This window comes from Pseudopipra pipra, unplaced genomic scaffold, assembly GCF_036250125.1.
Source record: "Pseudopipra pipra isolate bDixPip1 unplaced genomic scaffold, bDixPip1.hap1 HAP1_SCAFFOLD_500, whole genome shotgun sequence".
NCBI classification, from domain to species: Eukaryota; Metazoa; Chordata; class Aves; order Passeriformes; family Pipridae; genus Pseudopipra; species Pseudopipra pipra.
This window is the reverse complement of record NW_026990983.1, coordinates 7,259-30,412: the sequence shown is the minus strand read 5'-3', so window position 1 is coordinate 30,412 and position 23,154 is coordinate 7,259. Positions and strand designations below refer to the sequence as shown.

Below are 23,154 nucleotides of genomic sequence, written 5' to 3'. Positions count from 1 at the left end.
TGGGGGAGGGGAAGTGGCGGCCACCCCAAAAAACTCCTTCCTCCTCCTCCTTTTCGTCCTCCTCCTCCTCCCCCTGCCCTGGGCTTGGTGTGGGATGGGGGTGTTTTTGGGGGTGTTTAGGGCTTTTTTAGGACCTGTTGGGGTTGTTTTACCCCCTTCCCTGGTTCCTGGCACCAGAGTGTCCCAGAAAGGGACATTCCTCCTCTTCCTCCTCCTCCTTCTCTTCCTCCTCCCTCTGCCCTGGGCTCTGTGTGGGTGTGGGGTGAGGATGTTTTTTTGGAGGGTTTAGGGTTTTTTAGGGCCTTTTGGGGTTGTTTTACCTCCTTCCCTGGTTCCTGGCACCAGAGTGTCCCAGAAAGGCTCTTCCTCCTCCTCCTCTTCCTCTTCCTCCTCCTCCTCCTCCTCCTCCCCCTGCCCTGGGCTCTGTGTGGCTGTGGGATGGGGTTTTTTTGGGGGGGGTTTAGGGGTTTTAGGGGGTTAAAGCCCCTTCCCTACTTCCTGGTCACCGAAGTGTCCCATAAAGTCTCCTCTTCTCCTCCTCTTCCTCCTCCTCCCCCTGCCCTGGGCTTGGTGTGGGATGGGGGTGTTTTTGGGGGTGTTTAGAGTTTTTTTAGGGCCTTTTGGGGTTGTTTTATCCCCTTCCCTGGTTCCTGGTCACCAGAGTGTCCCAGAAAGGCTCTTCCTCCTCCTCCTCCTCCTCCTCCTCCCCCGGGCTCTGTGTGGGTGTGGGATGGGGGGCTTTGGGGGTTTAGGGGATTTAGAGGGGCTAAAGCCCTTTCCCTGGTTCCTGGCACCAGAGTGTCCCAGAAAGGGACATTCCTCCTCTTCCTCTTCCTCCTTCTCTTCCTCCTCCCTCTGCCCTGGGCTCTGTGTGGGTGTGGGGTGAGGATTTTTTTGGGGGAGTTTAGGGTTTTTTAGGGCCTTTTGGGGTTGTTTTACCCCCTTCCCTGGTTCCTGGCACCAGAGTGTCCCATAAAGGCTCTTCCTCCTCCTCCCCCTGCCCTGGGCTTTAAGTGGGTGTGGGATAGGAGTGGTTTGGGGGTGTTTGGGGCTTTTTTAGGGGTTTTAAGGGGTTTGGGGTTGTTTTATCCCCTTCTCTGGTTCCTGGTCACCAAAGTGTCCCAGAAAGGCTCTTCCTCTTCCTCCTCCTCCTCCTCCTCCCCCGGGCTTTGAGTGGGTGTGGGATAGGAGTGGTTTTGGGGTGTTTTGGGGGCTTTTTTAGGGGTTTTAAGGGGTTTGGGGTTGTTTTATCCCCTTCCCTGGTTCCTGGTCACCAAAGTGTCCCAGAAAGGCTCTTCCTCCTCCTCCTCCTTTTCCTCCCCTGCCCTGGGCTTGGTGTGGGATGGGGGTGTTTTTGGGGGTGTTTAGGGTTTTTTTAGGGCCTTTTGGGGTTGTTTTATCCCCTTCCCTGGTTCCTGATCACCAAAGTGTCCCAGAAAGGCTCTTCCTCCTCCTCCTCCTCCTCTTCCTCTTCCTCCTCCCTCTGCCCTGGGCTCTGTGTGGGATAGAGATGTTTTTGGGGGATTTAGGGGTTTTAGGGGGGTTAAAGCCCCTTCCCTGGTTCCTGGTCACCGCAGTTTCCCATAAAGGCTCCTCTTCCTCCTCCTCCTCCTCTTCCTCCTCCTCCTCCTCCCCCTGCCCTGGGCTCTGTGTGGGTGTGGGATAGGGGTGGTTTTGGGGTATTTTTAGGGGTTTTAAGGGGTTTTGGGGGGTTAAACCCCCTCCCCTCGTTCCCGGTCCCCGCAGGGTCCCTCAGCAAGGCACAGAGGGGCGGAGCAAGGGGCGGGGCTATGCAGAACAGCCGTGATTGACATGGAGGCCGTGACCAATGGGAGGGGAGAATCAATGAGTGGGCGGGATGAGGGCGGGGCTACGCACATCAGTCATGATTGACAAGGGACCGTGACCAATGGGAAGGGAGAATCAATGAGTGGGCGGGGCTATGCAGAACAACCGTGATTGACGCGGAGCTCTGACCAATAGGAGGGGAGAACCAATGAGTGGGCGGGGCGAGGGCGGGTTTTCCCCGCCCGGGGCTTCTCGAGGCCGCGGGTTCGAGACCCGGGATGGGAAAAAGCGGGATCGGGGGGTGTGGGGGCGGCTCAAGGACATCGAACCCGGGGGGAATCCGGGGGGATCCCGCCGGGCAAAGGCTCCCGGAGCACCCCCGGCCTCGTCCGCGCGGGGCAGGAGCGCCTGGAGGCAGAGAACCCCCCCCAACCCCATCAGCTGAGACCGATCACAACTCGTGACACGAGTGCCGCCAAACCCCCCCCGGGGGTGCCGCCCCTGAGCCACCGAAACACCGACAGACCCCGCGGGGCTGCAGAGAAACGAGTGTTTTACGGGAACTACAGGAGGAGAAAAAACGGGGGGAAAGGGGGAATTGTTGGACAAAAATCCCCCCGGGGGGACTCGGCCCCGGGGGGGCACGGCCCGGGCTGGGGAGCCGCCTGACACCCCTGAGCCCCCTCCCACCCCAGGAGGGTCCCCTGAGCCCCCTCCCACCCCAGGAGGGTCCCCTGAACCCCTTTTCCACGCCAAGCGGGTCCCTAAATCCCCTTCTCACTCCAGGAGGGTCCCCTAAATCCCCTCCCAACCCTTTTCCCACCCCAGGAAGGTCCCCTGAACCCCCTTCCCACCCCAAGAGGGTGCCCTGAACCCTTTTCTCACCCCAGGAGGGTCCCCTAAGCCCCCTTCCTACCTCAGGAGGGTCCCCTGAACCCCTTTTCCACCCCAAGTGGGTCCCTAAATCCCCTTCTCACTCCAGGAGGGTCCCCTGAACCCCCTCTCAACCCTTTTCTCACCCCAAGAGCGTCCCTAAGCCCCATTCCCACCCCAGGAGGGTCCCCTGAACCCTTTTCCCAGCCCAGAAGGGTCCCCTAAACCCCTTTTCCACCGGAGGGTCCCCATAATCCCTCCCCACCCCAAGAAGGTCCCCTGAATCCTTTTCTCACCCCAAGAGGGTCCCCTAAACCTCCTTCCCATGCCAAGAGGGTCCCCTGACCCCTCTTCCACCCCAGGAGGGTCCCCTAAACCCCCTCCCAAACCTCAGGCCACCCCAAGAGGGTCCCCTGGACCCTTTTCTCACCCCAAGAGGGTCCCTAAACCCCCTCCTCACCCCAGGAGGGTCCCCTGAGCCCCTCCCCAGCCCTCAGCCCCCCCCAGGAGGCAGCTTTGGGGGGTGTTTTTAGGGGCTGAGGCCCCTTGATGCAGTTTTGGGGGGTGTTTTTAGGGGCTGAGGCCCCTTGATGCAGTTTTGGGGGGTGTTTTTAGGGGCTGAGGCTCCCCAGAGCAGTTTGAGGAGGTTTGTAGGGGCTGAGGCTCCCCGAGGCAGTTTGGGGAGGTTTTTAGGGGCTCCCAGATGTTGGTTGGGGCACCTGAGGCTCCTCGGTGTCTTTTTTAGGGGTTTTTTAGGGGCTGAATCTCCCTAGAGCAGTTTGGGGGGTGTTTTCAGGGTCTGAGTCTCCTCAGTGCAGTTTGGGGGGTGTTTTTAGGGGCTCCCTGATGCAGTTTGGGGTTTGTTTAGGGGCTGAGTCTCCCTGATGTAATTTGGGCAGGTTTTCAGGGGCTGAGGCTCCTCAATGTCTTCTCAGGAGGTTTTTAGGGTCTGAGTCTCCCCAGAGCAGTGTGGGGACGTTTTTAGGGTCTGAGTCTCAGAGCAGTGAGGGGAGGTTTGTAGGGGCTCCCAGATGTTTTTTGGGATGTTCTCAGGGGCTCAGTCTCCCCAGTGCAGTCCGGGGAGGTTTTTAGGGGCTCCCAGATGTCATTTGGTAGGTTTTAGGGCCCGAGGCTCCTCCATGTCTTTAGGGGTTTTTTTTAGGGGCCAAATCTCCCCAGTGCAGTCTGGGGAGGTTTTCAGGGGCTCCCTGGAGCAGTTTGGGGAGGTTTGTAGGGTCTGAGTCTCCCCAGTGCAGTTTGGGGAGGTTCTCAGGGGCTCCCCAGTGCAGTTTGGGGGTTGTTTAGGGGCCAAATCTCCCCGGAGCACTTTGGGGAGGTTTTCAGGGGCTCCCCAGTACAATTTTGGGAGGTTTTCAGGGGCTCCCTGCTGCACTTTGGGGAGGTTTGTAGGGTCTGAGTCTCCCCAGAGCAGTGTGGGGAGGTTTTCAGGGGCTCCCCGGAGCAGTTTGAGGAGGTTTGTAGGGTCTGAGTCTCCCCAGAGCAGTGTGGGGAGGTTCTCAGGGGCTCCCTGCTGCACTTTAGGGAGGTTTGTAGGGTCTGAGTCACCCTGGAGCAATTTGGTGAGGTTTTTAGGGCTCCCCAGTACAATTTTGGGAGGTGTTCAGGGGCTCCCTGATGCACTTTGAGGAGGTTTGTAGGGTCTGAGTCTCCCCAGAGTAGTGTGGGGAGGTTCTCAGTGGCTCCCCGCTGCACTTTGGGGAGGGTTTTAGGGTCTGAGTCTCCCCACTGCAGTTTGGGGAGGTTCTCAGGGTCTCCCCACTGCAGTCTGGGGAGGTTTGTAGGGTCTGAGTCTCCCTGGAGCAGTTTGGGGAGGTTTTTAGGGCTCCCCAGTACAATTTGGGGAGGTTCTCAGGGTCTCCCCAGTACAATTTGGGGAGGTTCTCAGGGGCTCCCCAGTACAATTTGGGGAGGTTCTCAGGGGCTCCCCAGTACAATTTGGGGAGGTTCTCAGGGCTCCCCAGAGCAGTGTGAGGAGGTTCTCAGGGTCTCCCCAGTACAATTTGGGGAGGTTCTCAGGGGCTCCCCAGAGCAGTGTGAGGAGGTTTTCAGGGGCTCCCCAGTACAATTTGGGGATGTCCTCATGGGCCGAGGCCCCAGCCCGTGTCCCAGGGTGCTCCCCAGAGTCCCTCTCCCCCCAGCAGGTCCCTCAGCCCTTGTTGAAGGCCGCCAGCACGGCCCAGATCATCTCGGAGCCGCCGCGGGCCTTGGCCGCCTCCAGCTCGGGGTCGAGGTCGAGCAGGCCGCGGGCCCTGGCCATGGCCAGCTCGTACCTGTCCTGGGCCAGCCCCCCGAACACGGCCTCCAGCACGTCCGAGGAGTGGGCCAGCACCAGCAGGGCCAGGGTGCGCGGCTCCAGGCGCCGGGGATCGCGGGCCCAGCGCTCCAGGACGCTCTCCCGCAGGCGCCGCTGCAGCCGCAGCTTCTCGGCGCCGTCCAGCACCGGGTGCGTGGTCAGGTCGAAGAGCAGGAAGTTCTGCTTGGCCGTGCTCAGGATCCCCTTCTCCACCAGAGCCTTGGCCAGGCGCTCCCGCACGTTCCGCAGCTGGAACTGCAGCTTGAACGGGTTCCACGTCTCACCTGGGCACGCACAGCAGGGCAGAGATGGTTTTATATAGATATATTTTATAGAGAGAAAAAAAATATATATATTATATATAAATATGCATAATACATTTATATTATATAAAAATATATTTATATTATATATATAATATATAATATATAAAAATATATTTATATTATATATATAATATATATTATATAAAAATATATTTATATTATAATATATATTATATAAAAATATATTTATATTATAATATATATTATATAAAAATATATTTATATTATATATATATTATATAAAAATATATTTATATTATAATATATATTATATAAAAATATATTTATATTATAATATATATTATATAAAAATATATTTATATTATATATATATTATATAAAAATATATTTATATTATATATAATATATATTATATAAAAATATATTTATATTATATATAATATATATTATATAAAAATATATTTATATTATATATATAATATATATTATATAAAAATATATTTATATTATATATAATATATATTATATAAAAATATATTTATATTATATATATAATATATATTATATAAAAATATATTTATATTATATATAATATATTATATAAAAATATATTTATATTATATATTTAATATATATTATATATATAAATTTTACATATTTTTATATTTACTGTTAAATATATTATATAAATATATATCTATATATAATAAATAATTATATATTAATATAGAATTTTAGATACACATTAATATATATTTTATATATATTACCTATATAAAATATATATTTTATATAGAAATATATATAATATATTTTATTAAATATAAATTTAACATATTTTTATATTTACTTTTAAATATATTATATAAATATATATCTATATATAATAAATATTTATATATTAATATATAATTTTAGATATATAAATACATATTTTATATATATTATGTATATAAAATATATAATATATAAAATATATAATATATAAAAAATTATATGTATTATGTAGAAATAATATATTAAATATAAATAGATATATTATATATAAACATATAAAAATATAAAATATAAATATATAGTATATGTAAATAAATTCTATATATTTTTTATAAATTATCAATATTATATATATTATATATAAATACATATAATATATATTATATATAAAAATATATATAATATATAAAAATATATATTATATATAAAATATATATTATATATAAATACATTAAAAATACAGAATATAAATATATATTATATATAAATATATAGATATATATAATATAAATATATATTATATATATAAATTCTCTATATATTTTACGAAATAATATAAATATTATATATATTACACATAAATACATATAATATAATATATTATATAAAAAATATATATTACATATAAATACATAAAAATATATAATATAAATATATATTATATATACATAAATTCTAAATATATTTTTGATATAAAATAAATATATATTATATATAAACAGATATAATATATTACATATAAAAATATATATTATATATAAATATATAAATATATAGAATATAAATATATATTATATATATAAATTCTCTATATATTTTTGATACAATATAAATATTATATATATTATACATAAATAGATATATTATAATATATTATATATAAATACATTAAAAATATATAATATAAATATATATTATATATACATAAATTCTCTCTATATTTTTGATATAATATAAATATTATATATAATATATATAATATTTATATTATATCAAAAAATATATATTTATATAAAATATATATTTTTATATAATATATTATATTATATCTAATATAATATATATTATATTTATATTATATCAAAAATATATAGAGAATTATAATTATGTATATTATATATATAAAATATAAATTTATATAACATAATATATACTATATATATTTAATATATATAAAAATATATATTATATCTAAATATCTATATTACATCTAAATATCTATATATCTTATATAATATATATAATATACATAATATATATAATATTATAATAATATATTATAATATATAATATAAAATATATGTATAATATATATAATAATATATAATATATAATATTATATATTTTATATATTATATATTTTATATATTATATTTTTATACATTATATAAATCTATATCTATATAATAAATATTTATATATTAATATAAAAATTTTAGATATATATATTAATATATAATATTAATATATATTAATACATATTTATGTATCCTTTATTATATATAAAATATAATGGGATGATCCTGGAGGGTTTTCCCTGTGATTCCCTGATTGATTCTGTGATTCCCTGATTGATTTGGTGATTCCCTGATCGATTGTGTGATTCCCTGATTGATTCTGTGATTCCCTGATTGATTTGGTGATTCCCTGTTCTGTGATTCCCTGATTGGTTCTGTGATTCCCTGATTGATTCCCTGATCTATTCTGTGATTCCCTGATCGATTCTGTGATTCCCTGATCGATTCTGTGATTCCCTGATTGGTTCTGTGATTCCCTGATTAGTTCTGTGATTCCCTGATTGATTCTGTGATCGAGTCTGTGATTCCCTGATTGATTGTCTGATTCCCTGATTGGTTCTGTGATTCCCTGATTGATTTGGTGATTCCCTGTTCTGTGATTCCCTGATCAATTCTGTGATTCCCTGATTGATTCTGTGATTCCCTGATTGATTCTGTGATTCCCTGATTGATTTGGTGATTCCCTGATTGGTTCTGTGATTCCCTGATTGATTCCCTGATCTATTCTGTGATTCCCTGATTGATTCTGTGATTCCCTGATTGATTCTGTGATTCCCTGATTGATTCTGTGATTCCCTGATTAGTTCTGTGATTCCCTGATTGATTCTGTGATCGAGTCTGTGATTCCCTGATTGATTCTCTGATTCCCTGATATTGTCTGTGATTCCCTGATTGATTCTGTGATTCCCTGATCAATTCTGTGATTCCCTGATTGATTCTGTGATTCCCTGATTGATTCTGTGATTCCCTGATCAGTTCTGTGATTCCCTGATTGATTCTGTGATTCCCTGATTGATTCTGTGATTCCCTGATCAGTTCTGTGATTCCCTGATCTATTCTGTGATTCCCTGATTGGTTCTGTGATTCCCTGATCGATTCTGTGATTCCCTGATCGATTCTGTGATTCCCTGATCGATTCTGTGATTCCCTGATTGATTTGGTGATTCCCTGATCAGTTCTGTGATTCCCTGATTGATTTGGTGATTCCCTGATTGATCCTGTGATCGAGTCTGTGATTCCCTGATTGATTCTGTGATTGATTCTGTGATTCTGTGATTGATTCTGTGATTCCCTGATCAATTCTGTGATTTCCTGATCAGTTCTGTGATTCCCTGATCAGTTTTGTGATTCCCTGTTCTGTGATTCCCTGATCAATTCTGTGATTCCCTGATCAATTCTGTGATTCCCTGATTGATTTGGTGATTCCCTGATTGATCCTGTGATCGAGTCTGTGATTCCCTGATTGATTCTATGATTGATTCTGTGATTCCCTGATCGATTCTGTGATTCCCTGATCAGTTCTGTGATTCCCTGATCAATTCTGTGATTCCCTGATCGATTCTGTGATTCCCTGATCAGTTCTGTGATTCCCTGATTGATTCTGTGATCGATTCTGTGATTCCCTGATCGATTCTGTGATTCCCTGATTGATTTGGTGATTCCCTGATTGATTTGGTGATTCCCTGATTGATCCTGTGATCGAGTCTGTGATTCCCTGATTGATTCTGTGATTGATTCTGTGATTCCCTGCCCCCAGACCCAGCTGTGCCAGCCCTGCCCATTCCAGGGGGTGCAGAGGCAGTGGGTGGTGCTGGTTTCCCTGGTCCTACCCGTGAGCAGCTCGATCCAGGTGGGGACGGTCTCGGGGCTCTCGGTGGCCTTGATGTGCCGGAGGGTCTCGTCCAGCAGAACGTCCCCGGTGGGAGTGTCCGACTGGAGCAGCACCTGCAGGGACAGAGGGACACCTGGGCTGGGTGTGCCTTCAGAAACATCACTGCTTCAGAGATATCACTGCTTCAAAGATATCACTCCTTCAGAGACATCACTCCTTCAGAGACATCACTCCTTCAGAAACATCATCCCTCAAAAATATCATCCCTCAAAAATATCACTCCTTCAAAAATATCATTCCTTCAAAAACACATCATTCCTTAAAGAGATATCATTCCTTGAAGACATCACTCCTTCGAAAACATCAGTCCTTGAAAAACACATCATTCCTTCAAAAGCATCGTTCCTTAAAAAACAGGAATCCATCCCAGCTCCATCCCGGCTCCATCCCAATCCCAGCTCCATCCTGGCCCCATCCCAGCTCCATCCCAGCTCCATCCCCATCCCAGCTCCATCCCAATCCCGGCTCCCTCCCAATCCCGGCTCCATCCCCATCCCAGCTCCATCCCAATCCCAGCTCCATCCCAATCCCAGCTCCATCCCAATCCCAGCTCCATCCCAATCCCAGCTCCATCCCATCCCGGCTCCATCCCATCCCGGCTCCATCCCATCCCGGCTCCATCCCAATCCCAGCTCCATCCCGACTCCATCCCAATCCCGACTCCATCCCCATCCCAGCTCCATCCCAATCCCAAACCCATCCCAATCCCAGCTCCATCCCCATCCCAGCTCCATCCCATCCCGGCTCCATCCCAATCCCAGCTCCATCCCCATCCCAGCTCCATCCCAGCTCCATCCCCATCCCAGCTCCATCCCAATCCCAGCTCCATCCCCATCCCAGCTCCATCCCCATCCCAGCTCCATCCCAATCCCAGCTCCATCCCCATCCCAGCTCCATCCCCATCCCAGCTCCATCCCCATCCCAGCTCCATCCCAATCCCAGCTCCATCCCCATCCCGGTTCCATCCCAATCCCAGCTCCACCCCATCCCAGCTCCATCCCAATCCCGGTTCCATCCCAATCCCAGCTCCATCCCCATCCCGGTTCCATCCCAATCCCAGCTCCATCCCATCCCACCTCCATCCCAATCCCACCTCCATCCCCATCCCAGCTCCCTCCCAATCCCAATCCCACCCCGACCTTCCTGTCCAGGAGCCGTTTCCTGCGCAGGGCCAGCGGCTCCAGGCGGATGCGGCCGCGCAGGGCGAGCTCGATGAGGATCCCGGCGCGCAGCCCCGAGGAGATGCAGTCATTCCAGAAGGACGTGTAGCCCTGGGAAAGGCGGCAGGAGCGGCTGGAAAACGGGAAGGAGCGGCGGGAGAGGGAGCTCCGCACACCCGCTCCCGGCTCCCTCCGCAGGGAGGGATTTCCCCGCCAATTATGGAGGGATTTCCCCACTCGGCAGCCCCAGGATCCCACTGCCTGCCCCAAAAACTCCTGGGAACGCTGAGGAATTCCGGAACTTCCCTGCTGCCCCCGCGGGCAGCTCTGCCCAGAACCAGGAAGGGAAAAATCCCGGGAAGAGGGAGAAAAGAGGGATCTGCTCTGCTCAGAACCAGGGAGGGAAAAATCCTGGGAAGAGGGAGAAAAGAGGGATCTGCTCTGCTCAGAACCAGGGAGGGAAAAATCCCGGGAAGAGGGAGAAAAGAGGGATCTGCTCTGCCCAGAACCAGGGAGGGAAAAATCCTGGGAAGTGAAAAATCCCGGGAAGAGGGAGAAAAGAGGGATCCACTCTGCCCAGAACCAGGGAGTGGAAAATCCCAGGCAGTGAAAAATCCTGGGAAGCGAAAAATCCCGGGAAGAGGGAGAAAAATGGGATCTGCTCTGCCCAGAACCGGGGAGGAAAAAATCCTGGGAAGAGGGAGAAAAGAGGGATCTGCTCTGCCCAGAACCGGGGAGGGAAAAATTCCAGGACTGAAAAATCCTGGGAAGAGGGAGAAAAGAGGGATCCACTCTGCTGGGAACACCTAACCCTGTTGGAAGCCATTCCCCCTTGTCCTGGCCCTTGGGAATAGTCTCTATCCATGTTTTTTGCAGCTCCTGGAGGTGCTGGAAGGGCACAGCGAGGTCACCCCAGAGCTTTCCTTTCTCCAGGATGAGCAATCCCAGTCCTTCCCACCCTCACCACACCCATTCCCAGACTCCTGGGATTCCCAGGCAGGGGTGAAGGGTGGGAACACACATTTTGGGAGCATTTTGGGGCCGGGGTCGCTGCCCTGGGGCTGCTCCTGCCCGGATCTGCTCCTCCAAACCTGCCCCAAGCTCGGATCTCCGGCCCTGCCGTGGCCCAGGGGCTCATCCCGAGGGGTGGGAGCTCCAGAGGAGAAAGGTTTGGCAAAAAGAAGGAGCAGAGGGCTGGGAAATACCCCCAGGAAGCAGGAATTGGTTTGGTTGGGTCCAGGGAAGAGGGAGAGTGGGATAAAGGGGGTCAGACACGGAAAAGGCGGCAGCAGGAAGGGAGGGAACAGCCCATTCCCACTTCCATGGGGCTAAAAGTGGAGCCAGAGGGATCAGAGCTGGCAGCAGGAAGGAATAACCCCCTGGACAGGAGAGCCCAGGGAGGGAAATCCCTGTTCCCTGGGCTTTAACAACACTCAGCTGCTGCTTTCCCAGAGCTGAGCCCAGTTTGGAGCAATTGGAGCCCAGGTGGCCTCTCCCTTCCCAAACCTTCCTTTCCCCAACCTTTCCTTCACTTCCCCAACCCTTCCTTCCCATACTCAATCTTTCCTTCCCTTCCCCAATCTTATCTTCCCTTCCCAAACCTTCTCTTCCCAAACTTTCCCTAACCTTCCCTTCTCTTCCCTTCCAATCCTTCCCTTCCCTTCCCTTCCCAAACCTTCCTTCCCTTCCCTTCCCTTCCCTTCCCTTCCCTACCCTTCCCTTCCCTTCCCTTCCTTCCCTTCCCTTCCCTTCCCTTCCCTTCCCTTCCCTTCCCTTCCCTTCCCTTCCCTTCCCTTCCCTTCCCTTCCCTTCCCTTCCCAAACCTTCCCAAACCTTCCCAAACCTTCCCAAACCTTCCCTTCCCTTCCCTTCCCTTCCCAAACCTTCCCTTCCCTTCCCAAACCTTCCCTTCCCTTCCCTTCCTTCCCTTCCCTTCCCTTCCCTTCCCTTCCCTTCCCTTCCCTTCCCTTCCCTTCCCTTCCCTTCCCTTCCCTTCCCTTCCCTTCCCTTCCCTTCCCTTCCCTTCCCAAACCTTCCCAAACCTTCCCAAACCTTCCAAACCTTCCCTTCCCTTCCCAAACCTTCCCTTCCCAAACCTTCCCTTCCATTCCCAAACCTTCCCTTCCCTTCCCAAACCTTCCCTTCCCTTCCCAAACCTTCCCTTCCCAAACCTTCCCTTCCCAAACCTTCCCTTCCCTTCCCAAACCTTCCCTTCCCTTCCCAAACCTTCCCTTCCCAAACCTTCCCTTCCCAAACCTTCCCTTCCCTTCCCTTCCCAAACCTTCCCTTCCCTTCCCTTCCCTTCCCTTCCCTTCCCTTCCCTTCCCTTCCCTTCCCTTCCCTTCCCTTCCCTTCCCTTCCCTTCCCTTCCCTTCCCTTCCCTTCCCTTCCCTTCCCTTCCCAACCTTCCCTTCCCAAACCTTCCCTTCCCTTCCCTTCCCTTCCCAAACCTTCCCAAACCTTCCCTTCCTTTCCCAAACCTTCCCTTCCCTTCCCTTCCCTTCCCTTTCCCTTCCCAAACCTTCCCTTCCCTTCCCAAACCTTCCCAAACCTTCCCAAACCTTCCCAAACCTTCCCTTCCCAAACCTTCCCAAACCTTCCCAAACCTTCCCTTCCCAAACCTTCCCAAACCTTCCCTTCCCAAACCTTCCCAAACCTTTCCAAACCTTCCCTTCCCAAACCTGCCCTTCCCCAATCTTATCTTCCCTTCCCAAACCTTCCCTTCCCTTCTTCCACTTGTTTTTTATCCCCTGATCAGAACAAATTCAAACTGTTTCACTGAGAGGGAGCAGTTTTCCTGGGATTTCTGGGCGCAGCCCGAGCCTGGGGAGAGGCTCTGCAGGGCTGGGATGGGATGGGATGGAGCTGGGATGGGGCTGGGATGGAGCTGGGATGGGGATGGGGCTGGGATGGGGCTGGGATGGGGCTGGGATGGGGCTGGGATGGGGCTGGGATGGGGATGGGATGGGGATGGGATGGAGCTGGGGATGGGATGGGATGGAGCTGGGATGGGGCTGGGATGGGATGGGATGGGCTGGGATGGGATGGGATGGGGCTGGGATGGAGCTGGGATGGGGCTGGGATGGGATGGAGCTGGGATGGGGATGGAGCTGGGATGGGGCTGGGATGGAGCTGGGATGGAGCTGGGATGGAGCTGGGATGGGGATGGAGCTGGGATGGGATGGGATGGGGATGGAGCTGGGATGGGGCTGGGATGGGGCTGGGATGGGGCTGGGATGGGGATGGGATGGGGCTGGGATGGGGATGGGATGGGGCTGGGATGGGGATGGGATGGGGATGGGATGGAGCTGGGATGGAGCTGGGATGGGGCTGGGATGGGGCTGGGATTGGGATGGAGCTGGGATGGAGCTGGGATGGGCTGGGATGGGCTGGGATGGAGCTGGGATGGGGCTGGGATGGGGTTGGGATGGGGCTGGGATGGGGCTGGGATGGGATGGGATGGGGCTGGGATGGAGTTGGGATGGGGCTGGGATGGAGTTGGGATGGGGCTGGGATGGGGTTGGGATGGGGCTGGGATGGGGTTGGTGATCCCAGTGGGATGCAAAGTCCCACTCTGGGGACACCAACACCCCCCAAACTGCCCCAGCCAGGGGGAAATTCCCTTCTTGCTGCTCTTCCCCCGGGTGGGGAAGAGCAAGGGCAGCTCCAAAACCCACCAGGAGCTTCCAGCCAGAGGAAATTCCCAAGGGAAACAGGCTGGGAATTCCCAGCCCTGCCCCAGGGAAGCTTTTCCAGCCCCCAAGGGCGTCTGTTTGCTCAGAGCATCTGGACACTGGGCCTGGCCCAGCCCTGGGAGCCATAAAAGACACTCCAAGCCTTTATTTGCCTTCTCCACTTCCTTGTGAGGGAGGACAAAGCCACCTTTCATCCCTGCCCTCCTGCTTTCCCTTTTCCAGGCGAGTTCTCCAGGAAAAAAGAGGTGTCAGCCTGACCTGGAGTCTCACTTCACTGCCCTGGAGGGCGTTTTAACCCCAGGAAAAAAACATTAAAACCGGTATAAAATTAAACTGCTGGGTGACTTCCAGCCCCTGGTCCCAAAAGCCAGGCTGGGCTCCAGCCAGGGGCTCTCCCACGTGGACTTTAAACAAGGAAATCATTGGAAAATAAGGAATTTGGGCAAAAATTGCCTTGTTTTTCCTGAGCCTCAGGTCACCAAAGCAGGAGAGAGAAACAACCTGAGGCGTGAAAAGCTGCAGCCAGGGCTGTGCTGCCTCTGCTCTCCAGGAGGAATGTGGAAGGACAGGATGGAGAGGGGGAAAAAAAAAATAAAAGAGTGCCAAGGTGGTTTTCTTTTAATCTCTTGTGCTCTCCCAACTTCCTGGTGGCTGAAGGGCCGTTCCCAGGAGGAATCCAGCGAGCCAAGAACACCAAACACGGCCCAGGAACGGGGCAGGACACGGCCCCACACTCTCAAATATTTGATTTGCTCCCTGTTCCTGCTCTCCTGCCGCTTCCTCCCCGGCTCTGCGGGTCCCAGAGCTCAGCTGGGGTTGTGAGGCAGGGCAGGCACGGCCTCTGTCCCCCTCACAGGCCTCTGTCCCCTCACAGGCCTCTGTCACCCTCACAACCCTCTGTCCCCCTCACAACCCTCTGTCTCCCTCACAGGTCTCTCTCCCCCTCACAACCCTCTGTCCCCCTCACAGCCCTCTGTCCCCCTCACAGGTCTCTGTCCCCCTCACAGGTCTCTCTCCCCCTCACAACCCTCTGTCACCCTCACAACCCTCTCTCCCCCTCACAACCCGCAGTTCCCTCCATCCTGGGCCCCTCCAGCTCCCCGGGACAGCTCGGAGCAGCCCAGGAGAGCTGGGAAGGGAAGCTCAGGCACCTCCCAGGGGCTCAATCCCAGCCCAGAGGAGCTGGACTGAACTCCAGGAGGGGGTTTGACACCAGCTGGGATGAGCACAGCTCCTGGGGGTGGGACACGGGAACCACAGAGACCCAGGAGAGCACAGAATCATGGAATTACTGAGGTTGGAAAAGGCCTCCGAGATAATCCAGCCCAGCCTGGCCAAGGAGTGCTCCTGGAGCTGGGAAGGTCTGTGCTGGAGGCTCTGCCACTGCCACCCCAAAAAGCTCCTGCTTGGCTTCTCCTGCTCAGGAAGAGCAGCCCCATGGAATCCTGGAATCCTGGAACGGGTTGGGTTGGGAGGGACCTTAAAGATCAGCAGGACCACGGGCAGGGACAAGTCCCACCATCCCAGGTTGCTCCAGCCTGGCCTTGGGCACTTCCAGGGATGAGGCAGCCGTGGAACAACCTGTGCCAGAGCCTCACCCCCAAGGGTTCCCCCAAAACTGATCCACAACGGGACGAGGACAAGGCTCAGGGAACCCAACCCGGGGATCTCCTCCCCTGCCAAACACGTTCCTGCAGCTGACAGGCACAAACCAATCCCATGGCACCGGGATCCCCTTCCAACAGGAGGGATTCCCAGGTTATTCCACTGGAATAACCAGCTCTGCTGCCCAGGGGGTGAGGAGAGCCCAGCACAGACACTCCCACCCCTCCTGGAGTCCCCAGAGAGCCCTCAGACAAAGGGGCTTTGGGCAAGGAAACCAAAGGAAATCAGGTTTAGATTGGATGGGAGGAGGGAATCCTTCCCTGGGAGGCTGGGGAGGCCCCTGGCACAGGTTATTCCAGGGATGTCCCATCCCTGGAAGTGCCCAAGGCCAGGGTGGAGCAGCCTGGGAGAGCAGAAGGTGTCCCTGCCCAGGGCTTGATGAGCTTTAAGGTCCCTTCCAGCCCAAACCATTCAGGATTCCAAGAATTGGTGTAAAACCCACGAACTAAAGCACAGCAAGGCCATAAATAAAATAAATGAAGTGCCAACCCAGCTCAGGGTGTTGCTTGTGCATTTTACTCCTTGTTGGTTTGTCCACCAATGTGGCTGGTCCTGGCAGATCCCAGTGGATCCCAGAGGATCCAGTGGGTCAGGGGGCTCCTGTGTCCCCCTTGGAGCAACCTGGTCTAGTGGAAGGTGTCCACTGGATGAGCTTTAAGGTCCCTTCCAGCCCAAACCATTCCAGGATTCCAAGAAATTGCTGCAAAACCCACGAACTAAAGCACAGCAAGGCCCATAAATTAAATAAATAAAATTCCAACCCCATCTCAGGGCTGTGACAAGAAGGTGTTTTACTCCTTGTTGGTTTGTCCCACCAACTGTGGCTGGTCCTGGCAGATCCCAGAGGATCCCAGAGGATCCCAGAGGATCCCAGTGGGTCAGGGGGCTCGGTGTCCCCCCTTGGAGCAACCTGGTCTGGTGGAAGGTGTCAGGGTATGGAAGAAATGATCTTTAAGGTCCCTCCCAACCCATTCCATGATTCCCTAATTCCCAGCAGGGTGGCTTTACTGGAGAGGAGCTTATCCCACCCCTCCTGCTGCTCATGGACATCCCCAGGGCATCACCCACCCCCCAAAGGACCCCCCCAAAGTCACCTCCTTGTCCTTGAGCCCCAGCAGCAGCACCTCCTCCATGAGGGTGAGCCGGATGTCCTTGGAGTCGTCGGGCTCCTCCTCAGGCTCTCTGTCCGCGGCTCCGTCCTCCTCCCGGCCGGCCTCCTGTCCGAGCCCCTGCCCGGCTCCCCCCGGCGTGCCCGGTGCGTCAGCGTCGTCATGGCCCGGCTGCTGCACACGGGCAGGGTCAGGGGCGGGCAGAGGGCTGGGACACAGAGCCAGAGCCCAAACCCTGACCCAGAGCCCAAACCCCGACCCAGAGCCCAGAGCCAGAGCCAGAGCCAGAGCCCAAACACAGACCCAGAGCCCAAACACAGACCAGAGCCAGAGCCAGAGCCCAAACCCCGACCCAGAGCCCAGAGCCAGAGCCAGAGCCAGAGCCAAACCCAGAGCCAGAGCCCAAACACAGACCCAGAGCCCAAACTCCGACCCAGAGCCCAAACCCCGACCCAGAGCCCAGAGCCAGAGCCCAGACCCAGAGCCCAAACACAGACCCAGAGCCCAGAGCCAGAGCCAAACCCCGACCCAGAGCCCAGAGCCAGAGCCCAGAGCCAGAGCCCAAACCCAGAGCCAGAGCCCAAACACAGACCCAGAGCCAGAGCCAGAGCCAAAGACCAGCCAGAGCCCAGAGCCAGAGCCAAACACAGACCCTGAGCCCAACTCCGACCAGAGCCAGAGCAGAGCCCAAACACAGACCAGAGCCCAGAGCCAGAGCCCAAACACAGACCCAGAGCCCAGAGCCAGAGCCCAAACACAGACCAGAGCCAGAGCCCAAACCCGACCCAGACCCCAACAGAGACTCCAAGCCAGACCCAAACCCAACACAGACCCCGACACCAGAGCCCAGAGCCAGAGCCAAACACAGACCCAGAGCCAAATCCAGAGCCAAGCCAGTCCCAGATCCAGACCCAACACAGAGCCAGAGCCCCAACACAGCCAAGTCCAGACCCAAACCCAGACCCCAAACAGAGACTCCAAGCAGAGACCCAAACCCAAACACAGACCATCACAGACTTAGATACAGACCCAAACCCAAACCTAGACTCTGATCCAGACCCAAAACCCAAACCTAGACCCTGACCCAGAGCCAACCCCAGACCCCGACACAAACCCAGCCCCCAAACCCAGCGCCCAGGGGGCAGAGCCAAGGGACACGGGGACACGGTCCCTTCCACCCGGGGATTTCCAGCCCCCCTTCCCCAGGAGGAGCTGACAGGGAGCGGCCGCTGGACGGGACCCGGCCGGGGGACTGGAGCGGACACGGTCCCTTCGCCCCCTTCGCCCCGGGGCTCGCCCGTTCCCGGGAGAGGCGAGTCCCGCACCGGGACAGGGCGGGGGGGCATCAGCTACATCCCACCCCTCGCCCTCGGCTCCATCCCACCCCCGACCCCGGCTCTGCCCCGGCTCCATCCCACCCCCGACCCCAGCTCTGTCCCGGCTCCATCCCACCCCCCCAACCCCGGCTCTGTCCCGGCTCCATCCCACCCCCCCGACCCCGGCTCTGTCCCGGCTCCATCCCACCCCCGACCCCGGCTCTGTCCCGGCTCCATCCCACCCCCCCAACCCCGGCTCTGTCCCGGCTCCATCCCACCCCTCCTGGCCCCCTCCCGAGTCCGCCGGTGCCCCCGTTCCCCTCACCCGTCCCGGAGGGTCCCCCCCGCTCCCCTCATCCCCCTCACCGTTCCCGGTGTCCCCTCATCCCCCCTCACCGTGCCCGGTGTCTCCCCGCTCCCCTCATCCCCCTCACCGTTCCCGGTGTCCCCCCCATTCCCCTCATCCCCCTCACCGCTCCCGGTGTCCCCTCATCCCCCTCACCGTTCCCGGTGTCCCCCGTTCCCCCTCACCGTTCCCGGTGTCCCCTCATCCCCCCTCACCGCTCCCGGTGTCCCCTCATCCCCCTCACCGTTCCCGGTGTCCCCCCGTTCCCCCTCATCCTCCTCACCGTTCCCGGTGTCCCCCCCCATTCCCCTCATCCCCCTCACCGCTCCCGGTGTCCCCCCCGTTCCCCTCATCCCCCTCACCGCTCCCGGTGTCCCCCGCTCCGCTCCCGGGTCCCCTCGGGCAGGAAAAGCCTCGGCGGGGCCGGGCCGCGGCGGCCGCCGCTTCCTGGGCACCGCTGGCCCCGCCCAGGCGGCGGAACTGACCAATGGGAGCCCGCGAGGGTGAGAGAGCGGCCAATGAGCGCGGCCGGGGGGGGCGGGAGGGTGGGCTGTCAGTCAAAAAGAAGAGGCTCCGCCCCCCGCCCGCCTGTCCGCGCGGCGCGTCCCGGGAGCGCTCCCGGGTCCGGCTCCGTCCCATCCCTGTCCTGTGTCCTGTCCCATCCCATCCCTGTCCTGTGTCCTGTCACATCCCATCCCTGTCCCATCCCATCCCTGTCCTGTGTCCTGTCACATCCCTGTCCCATCCCATCCCTGTCCTGTGTCCTGTCCCCATCCCATCCCTGTCCCGGGAGCGCTCCCGGGTCCGGCTCCGTCCCCATCCCTGTCCTGTGTCCTGTCACATCCCTGTCCCATCCCATCCCTGTCCTGTGTCCTGTCACATCACTGTCCCATCCCATCCCTGTCCTGTGTCCTGTCACATCCCATCCCTGTCCTGTGTCCTGTCCCATCCCATCCCTGTCCCGGGAGCGCTCCCGGGTCCGGCTCCGTCCCATCCCTGTCCTGTGTCCTGTCCCATCCCATCCCTGTCCCGGGAGCGCTCCCGGGTCCGGGTCCGTCCCATCCCTGTCACATCCCTGTCCCATCCCATCCCTGTCCTGTGTCCTGTCCCATCCCATCCCTGTCCCGTCCCATCCCTGTCCTGTGTCCTGTCACACCCCTGTCCCCATCCCATCCCTGTCCCGGGAGCGCTCCCGGGTCCGGTTCCGTCCCATCCGTGTCCTGTGTCCTGTCCCATCCCTGTCCCGGGAGCGCTCCCGGGTCCGGTTCCGTCCCATCCCTGTCCCATCCCATCCCTATCCCGTGTCCTGTCACATCCCTGTCCCGGCTCCAGTTCCGTCCCATCCCTGTCACATCCCATCCCTGTCCCGGGTCCTGTCACATCCCTGTCACATCCCTGTCCCGGGAGCGCTCCCGGGTCCGGTTCCGTCCCATCCCTGTCCCGAGTCCGGTTCTGTCCCATCCCTGTCCCGGGAGCACTCCCGGGTCCGGTTCTGTCCCATCCCAGTCCAGTATCCCGTGTCCTGTCCTGTCCCATCCCTGTCCTGGATCCGGTTCTGTCCCATCCCTGTCCCGTGTCCCGTCCTGTCCAATCCCTGCCCACCCCGTGTCCCCATGTCCTGCCCGGTCCTGGCCCATCCCTGCCCATCCCTGTCCCGTGTCCCATCCTAGCCCATCCCTGTCCCGTGTCCGGTTCTGTCCCATCCCTGTCCCGTGTCCGGTTCTGTCCCATCCCTGTCCCATCCCATCTCTATCCCGGATCCGGTTCTATCCCGAGTCCTGTCACATCCTTGTCACATCCCATCCCTGTCCCGTGTCCTGTCCCATCCCTGTCCCGGGAGCTGTGCGGTCACATCCCTGTTCCGGGACCGCTCCCGTGTCCGGTCCTGTCCCATCCCTGCCCATCTCTGTCCCGCGTCCCGTCCTATCCCATCCTGTCCCATCCCTGTCCCCTGTCCCGTTCTATCCCATCCCTGCCGTTCCCTCTCCCGTGTCCCATCCCTGCCCATCCCTGTCCCGTGTCCGGTCCTATCCCATCCCTGTCCCATCCCTGTCCCGTGTCCGGTCCTATCCCCATCCCTGCCCATCCCTGTCCCGTGTCCGGTCCTATCCCATCCCTGCCCTTCCCTGTCCCGTGTCCGGTCCTATCCCATCCCTGCCCTTCCCTGTCCCGTGTCCCATCCTGTCCCATCCCTGTCCCCGTGTCCCCATCCTGTCCCATCCCTGTCCCGCGTCCCCGTCCTATCCCATCCCTGCCCATTCCCTGTCCCGTGTCCCATCTTGTCCCATCCCTGCCCATTCCCGTGTCCCGTAACCCGTGTCCTGTCCTGTTCCATCCCTGCCCCATCCCCTGTCCCGTGTCCCATTCCCGTCCCATCCCCGCCCATTCCCGTGCGGTCCTGCTCCAGCCCCGTGTCCCATTCCCGTCCCGTGTCCCACTCCCGTCCCGTGTCCCATTCCCGTCCCGTGTCCCACTCCCGTCCCGTGTCCCCATTCCCGTCCCGTGTCCCACTCCCGTCCCGTGTCCCACTCCCGTCCCGTGTCCCACTCCCGTCCCGTGTCCCATTCCCGTCCCGTGTCCCACTCCCGTCCCGTGTCCCCATTCCCGTCCCCCTCCCGGCGCTACCGGCACCGCAGCCACCGCTGAGCGCTGTTTAATGACGGAACGACAAACGGACATTCCCGATTTAAATTCCAAGCGCAGGAAACCTCCAGCTCTCCCCGCCTGCGCCGGGAGAAAGGCTTCACTCCCATTCCCTCCCATTCCCGGGAAATCAGCGCCTTTTCCTTGGAAAGGGAACTGGCACCGCCTCCAACTCCTGCAATTAACCGTGTAAGTCCTTCCAGTAATTAATTAACCGCTTAAGCACCTCCGGGTTCTCCCAAAACTCAAGCGCTGGAGAGACGCTGCACTTTGGAATTGCACATGGATACAAGGCAGCAGAAATCCCTGCATTCTGGCAAGGAATCTGGAGTTAAAGGCAGCAGAAATTCCTGCATTCTGGTATGGGAATTTGGAATTAAAGGCAGCAGAAATTCCTGGATTCTGACAGGGAATCTGGAGTTAAAGGCAGCAGAAATTCCTGCATTTTTCTGGTATGGAATCTGGAGATAAAGGCAGCAGAAATTCCTGCATTTTCTGGCAGGGGAATCTGGAGTTAAAGGCAGCAGAAATTCCTGCATTCTGGTATGGAATTTGGAATTAAAGGCAGTAGAAATTCCTGCATTTTCCAGCAGGGAATCTGGAGTTAAAGGCAGCAGAAATTCCTGGGTTTCTGGCCGGGAATTTGGAATTAAACTCATGGAGAAGGCTGGTTTTCCACCGAGTGTGGTGCCTTCGGTCTGGAAGAAAACACAAACAACTCATCAAACCCTCCAAGTGTCCCGGCAGGAAAAAGCAAACACGGGAAGAGCCAGAAAGCTCCGGGAATCACCTCCAGGACTGGGCAGGTCTGGGGGCAGGAAAAGTTCCAAAGGCTCCGTGGGAATGAGCTTTGCTCCACCACCATCAGGACCTGGGCACGCCTGGAGCCGACCCCAAAATCCCTTCTGGGGGTTTTTCCGGTCCCACCTGCCGGGCCCTGAATTCTCCAGCTGGGCTTCCTGGCCTTTCCTTCCCTAAAAACACGCTGGGAACTGCCGGGGGAGAGAAACGGATCTGGGAATCCAACAGGAACGAGCGGTGGGAGGGGAGGGGAGCAGAATTCCGAGGGGTCGGGCAGCTAAAAGCGCTCCTTGGGCTCGCTGAGCTTCCTCCTCTTGGGCAGCACGTCCTGGCTGGAGGAGAGCTCGGCCTGGTGCACCTGGAGGGGGGGAACCGAGCGGGAATCAGGAGCGGGAATGACGGGGGAGCCGAGGCGGGGGGACCGGGAACGGCCGGAACCGGGAACGGCCCCCCCGGAGCGGGACAGAGCCGGGAACAGGGGTGGGACTGAGGGACAGCTGGGAAAGGGGGCTCTGGGAGAGGGGAGGGATGGGAGAAGGGCTGGGATGTGTCCCTGTTGGGATGTGTCCTGTTGGGATGTGTCCTGTTGGGATGTGTCTCTATTGGGATGTGTCCTGTTGGGATGTGTCCTGTTGGGATGTGTCCTGTTGGGATGTGTCTCTATTGGGATGTGTCTCTATTGGGATGTGTCTCTATTGGGATGTGTCTCTATTGGGATGTGTCCTGTTGGGATGTGTCTCTATTGGGATGTGTCTCTATTGGGATGTGTCTCTATTGGGATGTGTCTCTATTGGGATGTGTCCCTGTTGGGATGTGTCTCTATTGGGATGTGTCCTGTTGGGATGTGTCTCTATTGGGATGTGTCTCTATTGGGATGTGTCCTGTTGGGATGTGTCTCTATTGGGATGTGTCTCTATTGGGATGTGTCCTGTTGGGATGTGTCTCTATTGGGATGTGTCTCTATTGGGATGTGTCTCTATTGGGATGGTGTCCTGTTGGGATGTGTCCTGTTGGGATGTGTCTCTATTGGGATGTGTCTGTTCTGGGATGTGTCTCTATTGGGATGTGTCTCTGTTGGGATGTGTCTCTTGTTGGGATGTGTCTCTATTGGGATGTGTCCTGTTGGGATGTGTCTCCATTGGGATGTGTCTCCATTGGGATGTGTCCTGTTGGGATGTGTCTCTATTGGGA

The 23,154-nt window shown here is 53.6% G+C and overlaps 1 protein-coding gene and 2 long non-coding RNA genes across 8 annotated transcripts; 1 reads left to right on the top strand and 2 right to left on the bottom strand.

The window, feature by feature from the left end:
* The first annotated feature begins 3,264 nt into the window (after positions 1-3,264).
* Positions 3,265-4,801, top strand: LOC135408517 (uncharacterized). Of its 6 annotated transcripts, XR_010427659.1 has the most exons (5): positions 3,265-3,489; positions 3,561-3,638; positions 3,855-4,207; positions 4,279-4,494; positions 4,560-4,692. It is a non-coding gene; the product is annotated as an uncharacterized LOC135408517 (long non-coding RNA). The 6 variants fall into 6 exon arrangements; XR_010427658.1 differs by having other exon boundaries at positions 3,265-3,638; XR_010427660.1 differs by lacking the exons at positions 3,265-3,489; positions 3,561-3,638 and adding an exon at positions 4,724-4,801 and having other exon boundaries at positions 3,707-4,207; positions 4,560-4,625.
* A 27-nt stretch (positions 4,802-4,828) lies between these two features.
* Positions 4,829-18,691, bottom strand: LOC135408516 (Golgi phosphoprotein 3-like). The gene is given in 6 exon segments (XM_064643640.1): positions 4,829-5,259; positions 9,167-9,281; positions 10,368-10,499; positions 16,843-16,958; positions 16,961-17,028; positions 18,676-18,691. Coding segments are annotated over 5 exon segments (855 nt in total). The 5' UTR covers positions 17,022-17,028; positions 18,676-18,691.
* Positions 18,692-21,156: 2,465 nt separating this feature from the next.
* On the bottom strand, positions 21,157-22,390 carry LOC135408515 (uncharacterized). The gene is made up of 2 exons (XR_010427655.1): positions 21,638-22,390; positions 21,157-21,512 (listed from the first exon to the last, which is right to left on the bottom strand). It is a non-coding gene; the product is annotated as an uncharacterized LOC135408515 (long non-coding RNA).
* Between the last annotated feature and the right edge of the window lie 764 nt (positions 22,391-23,154).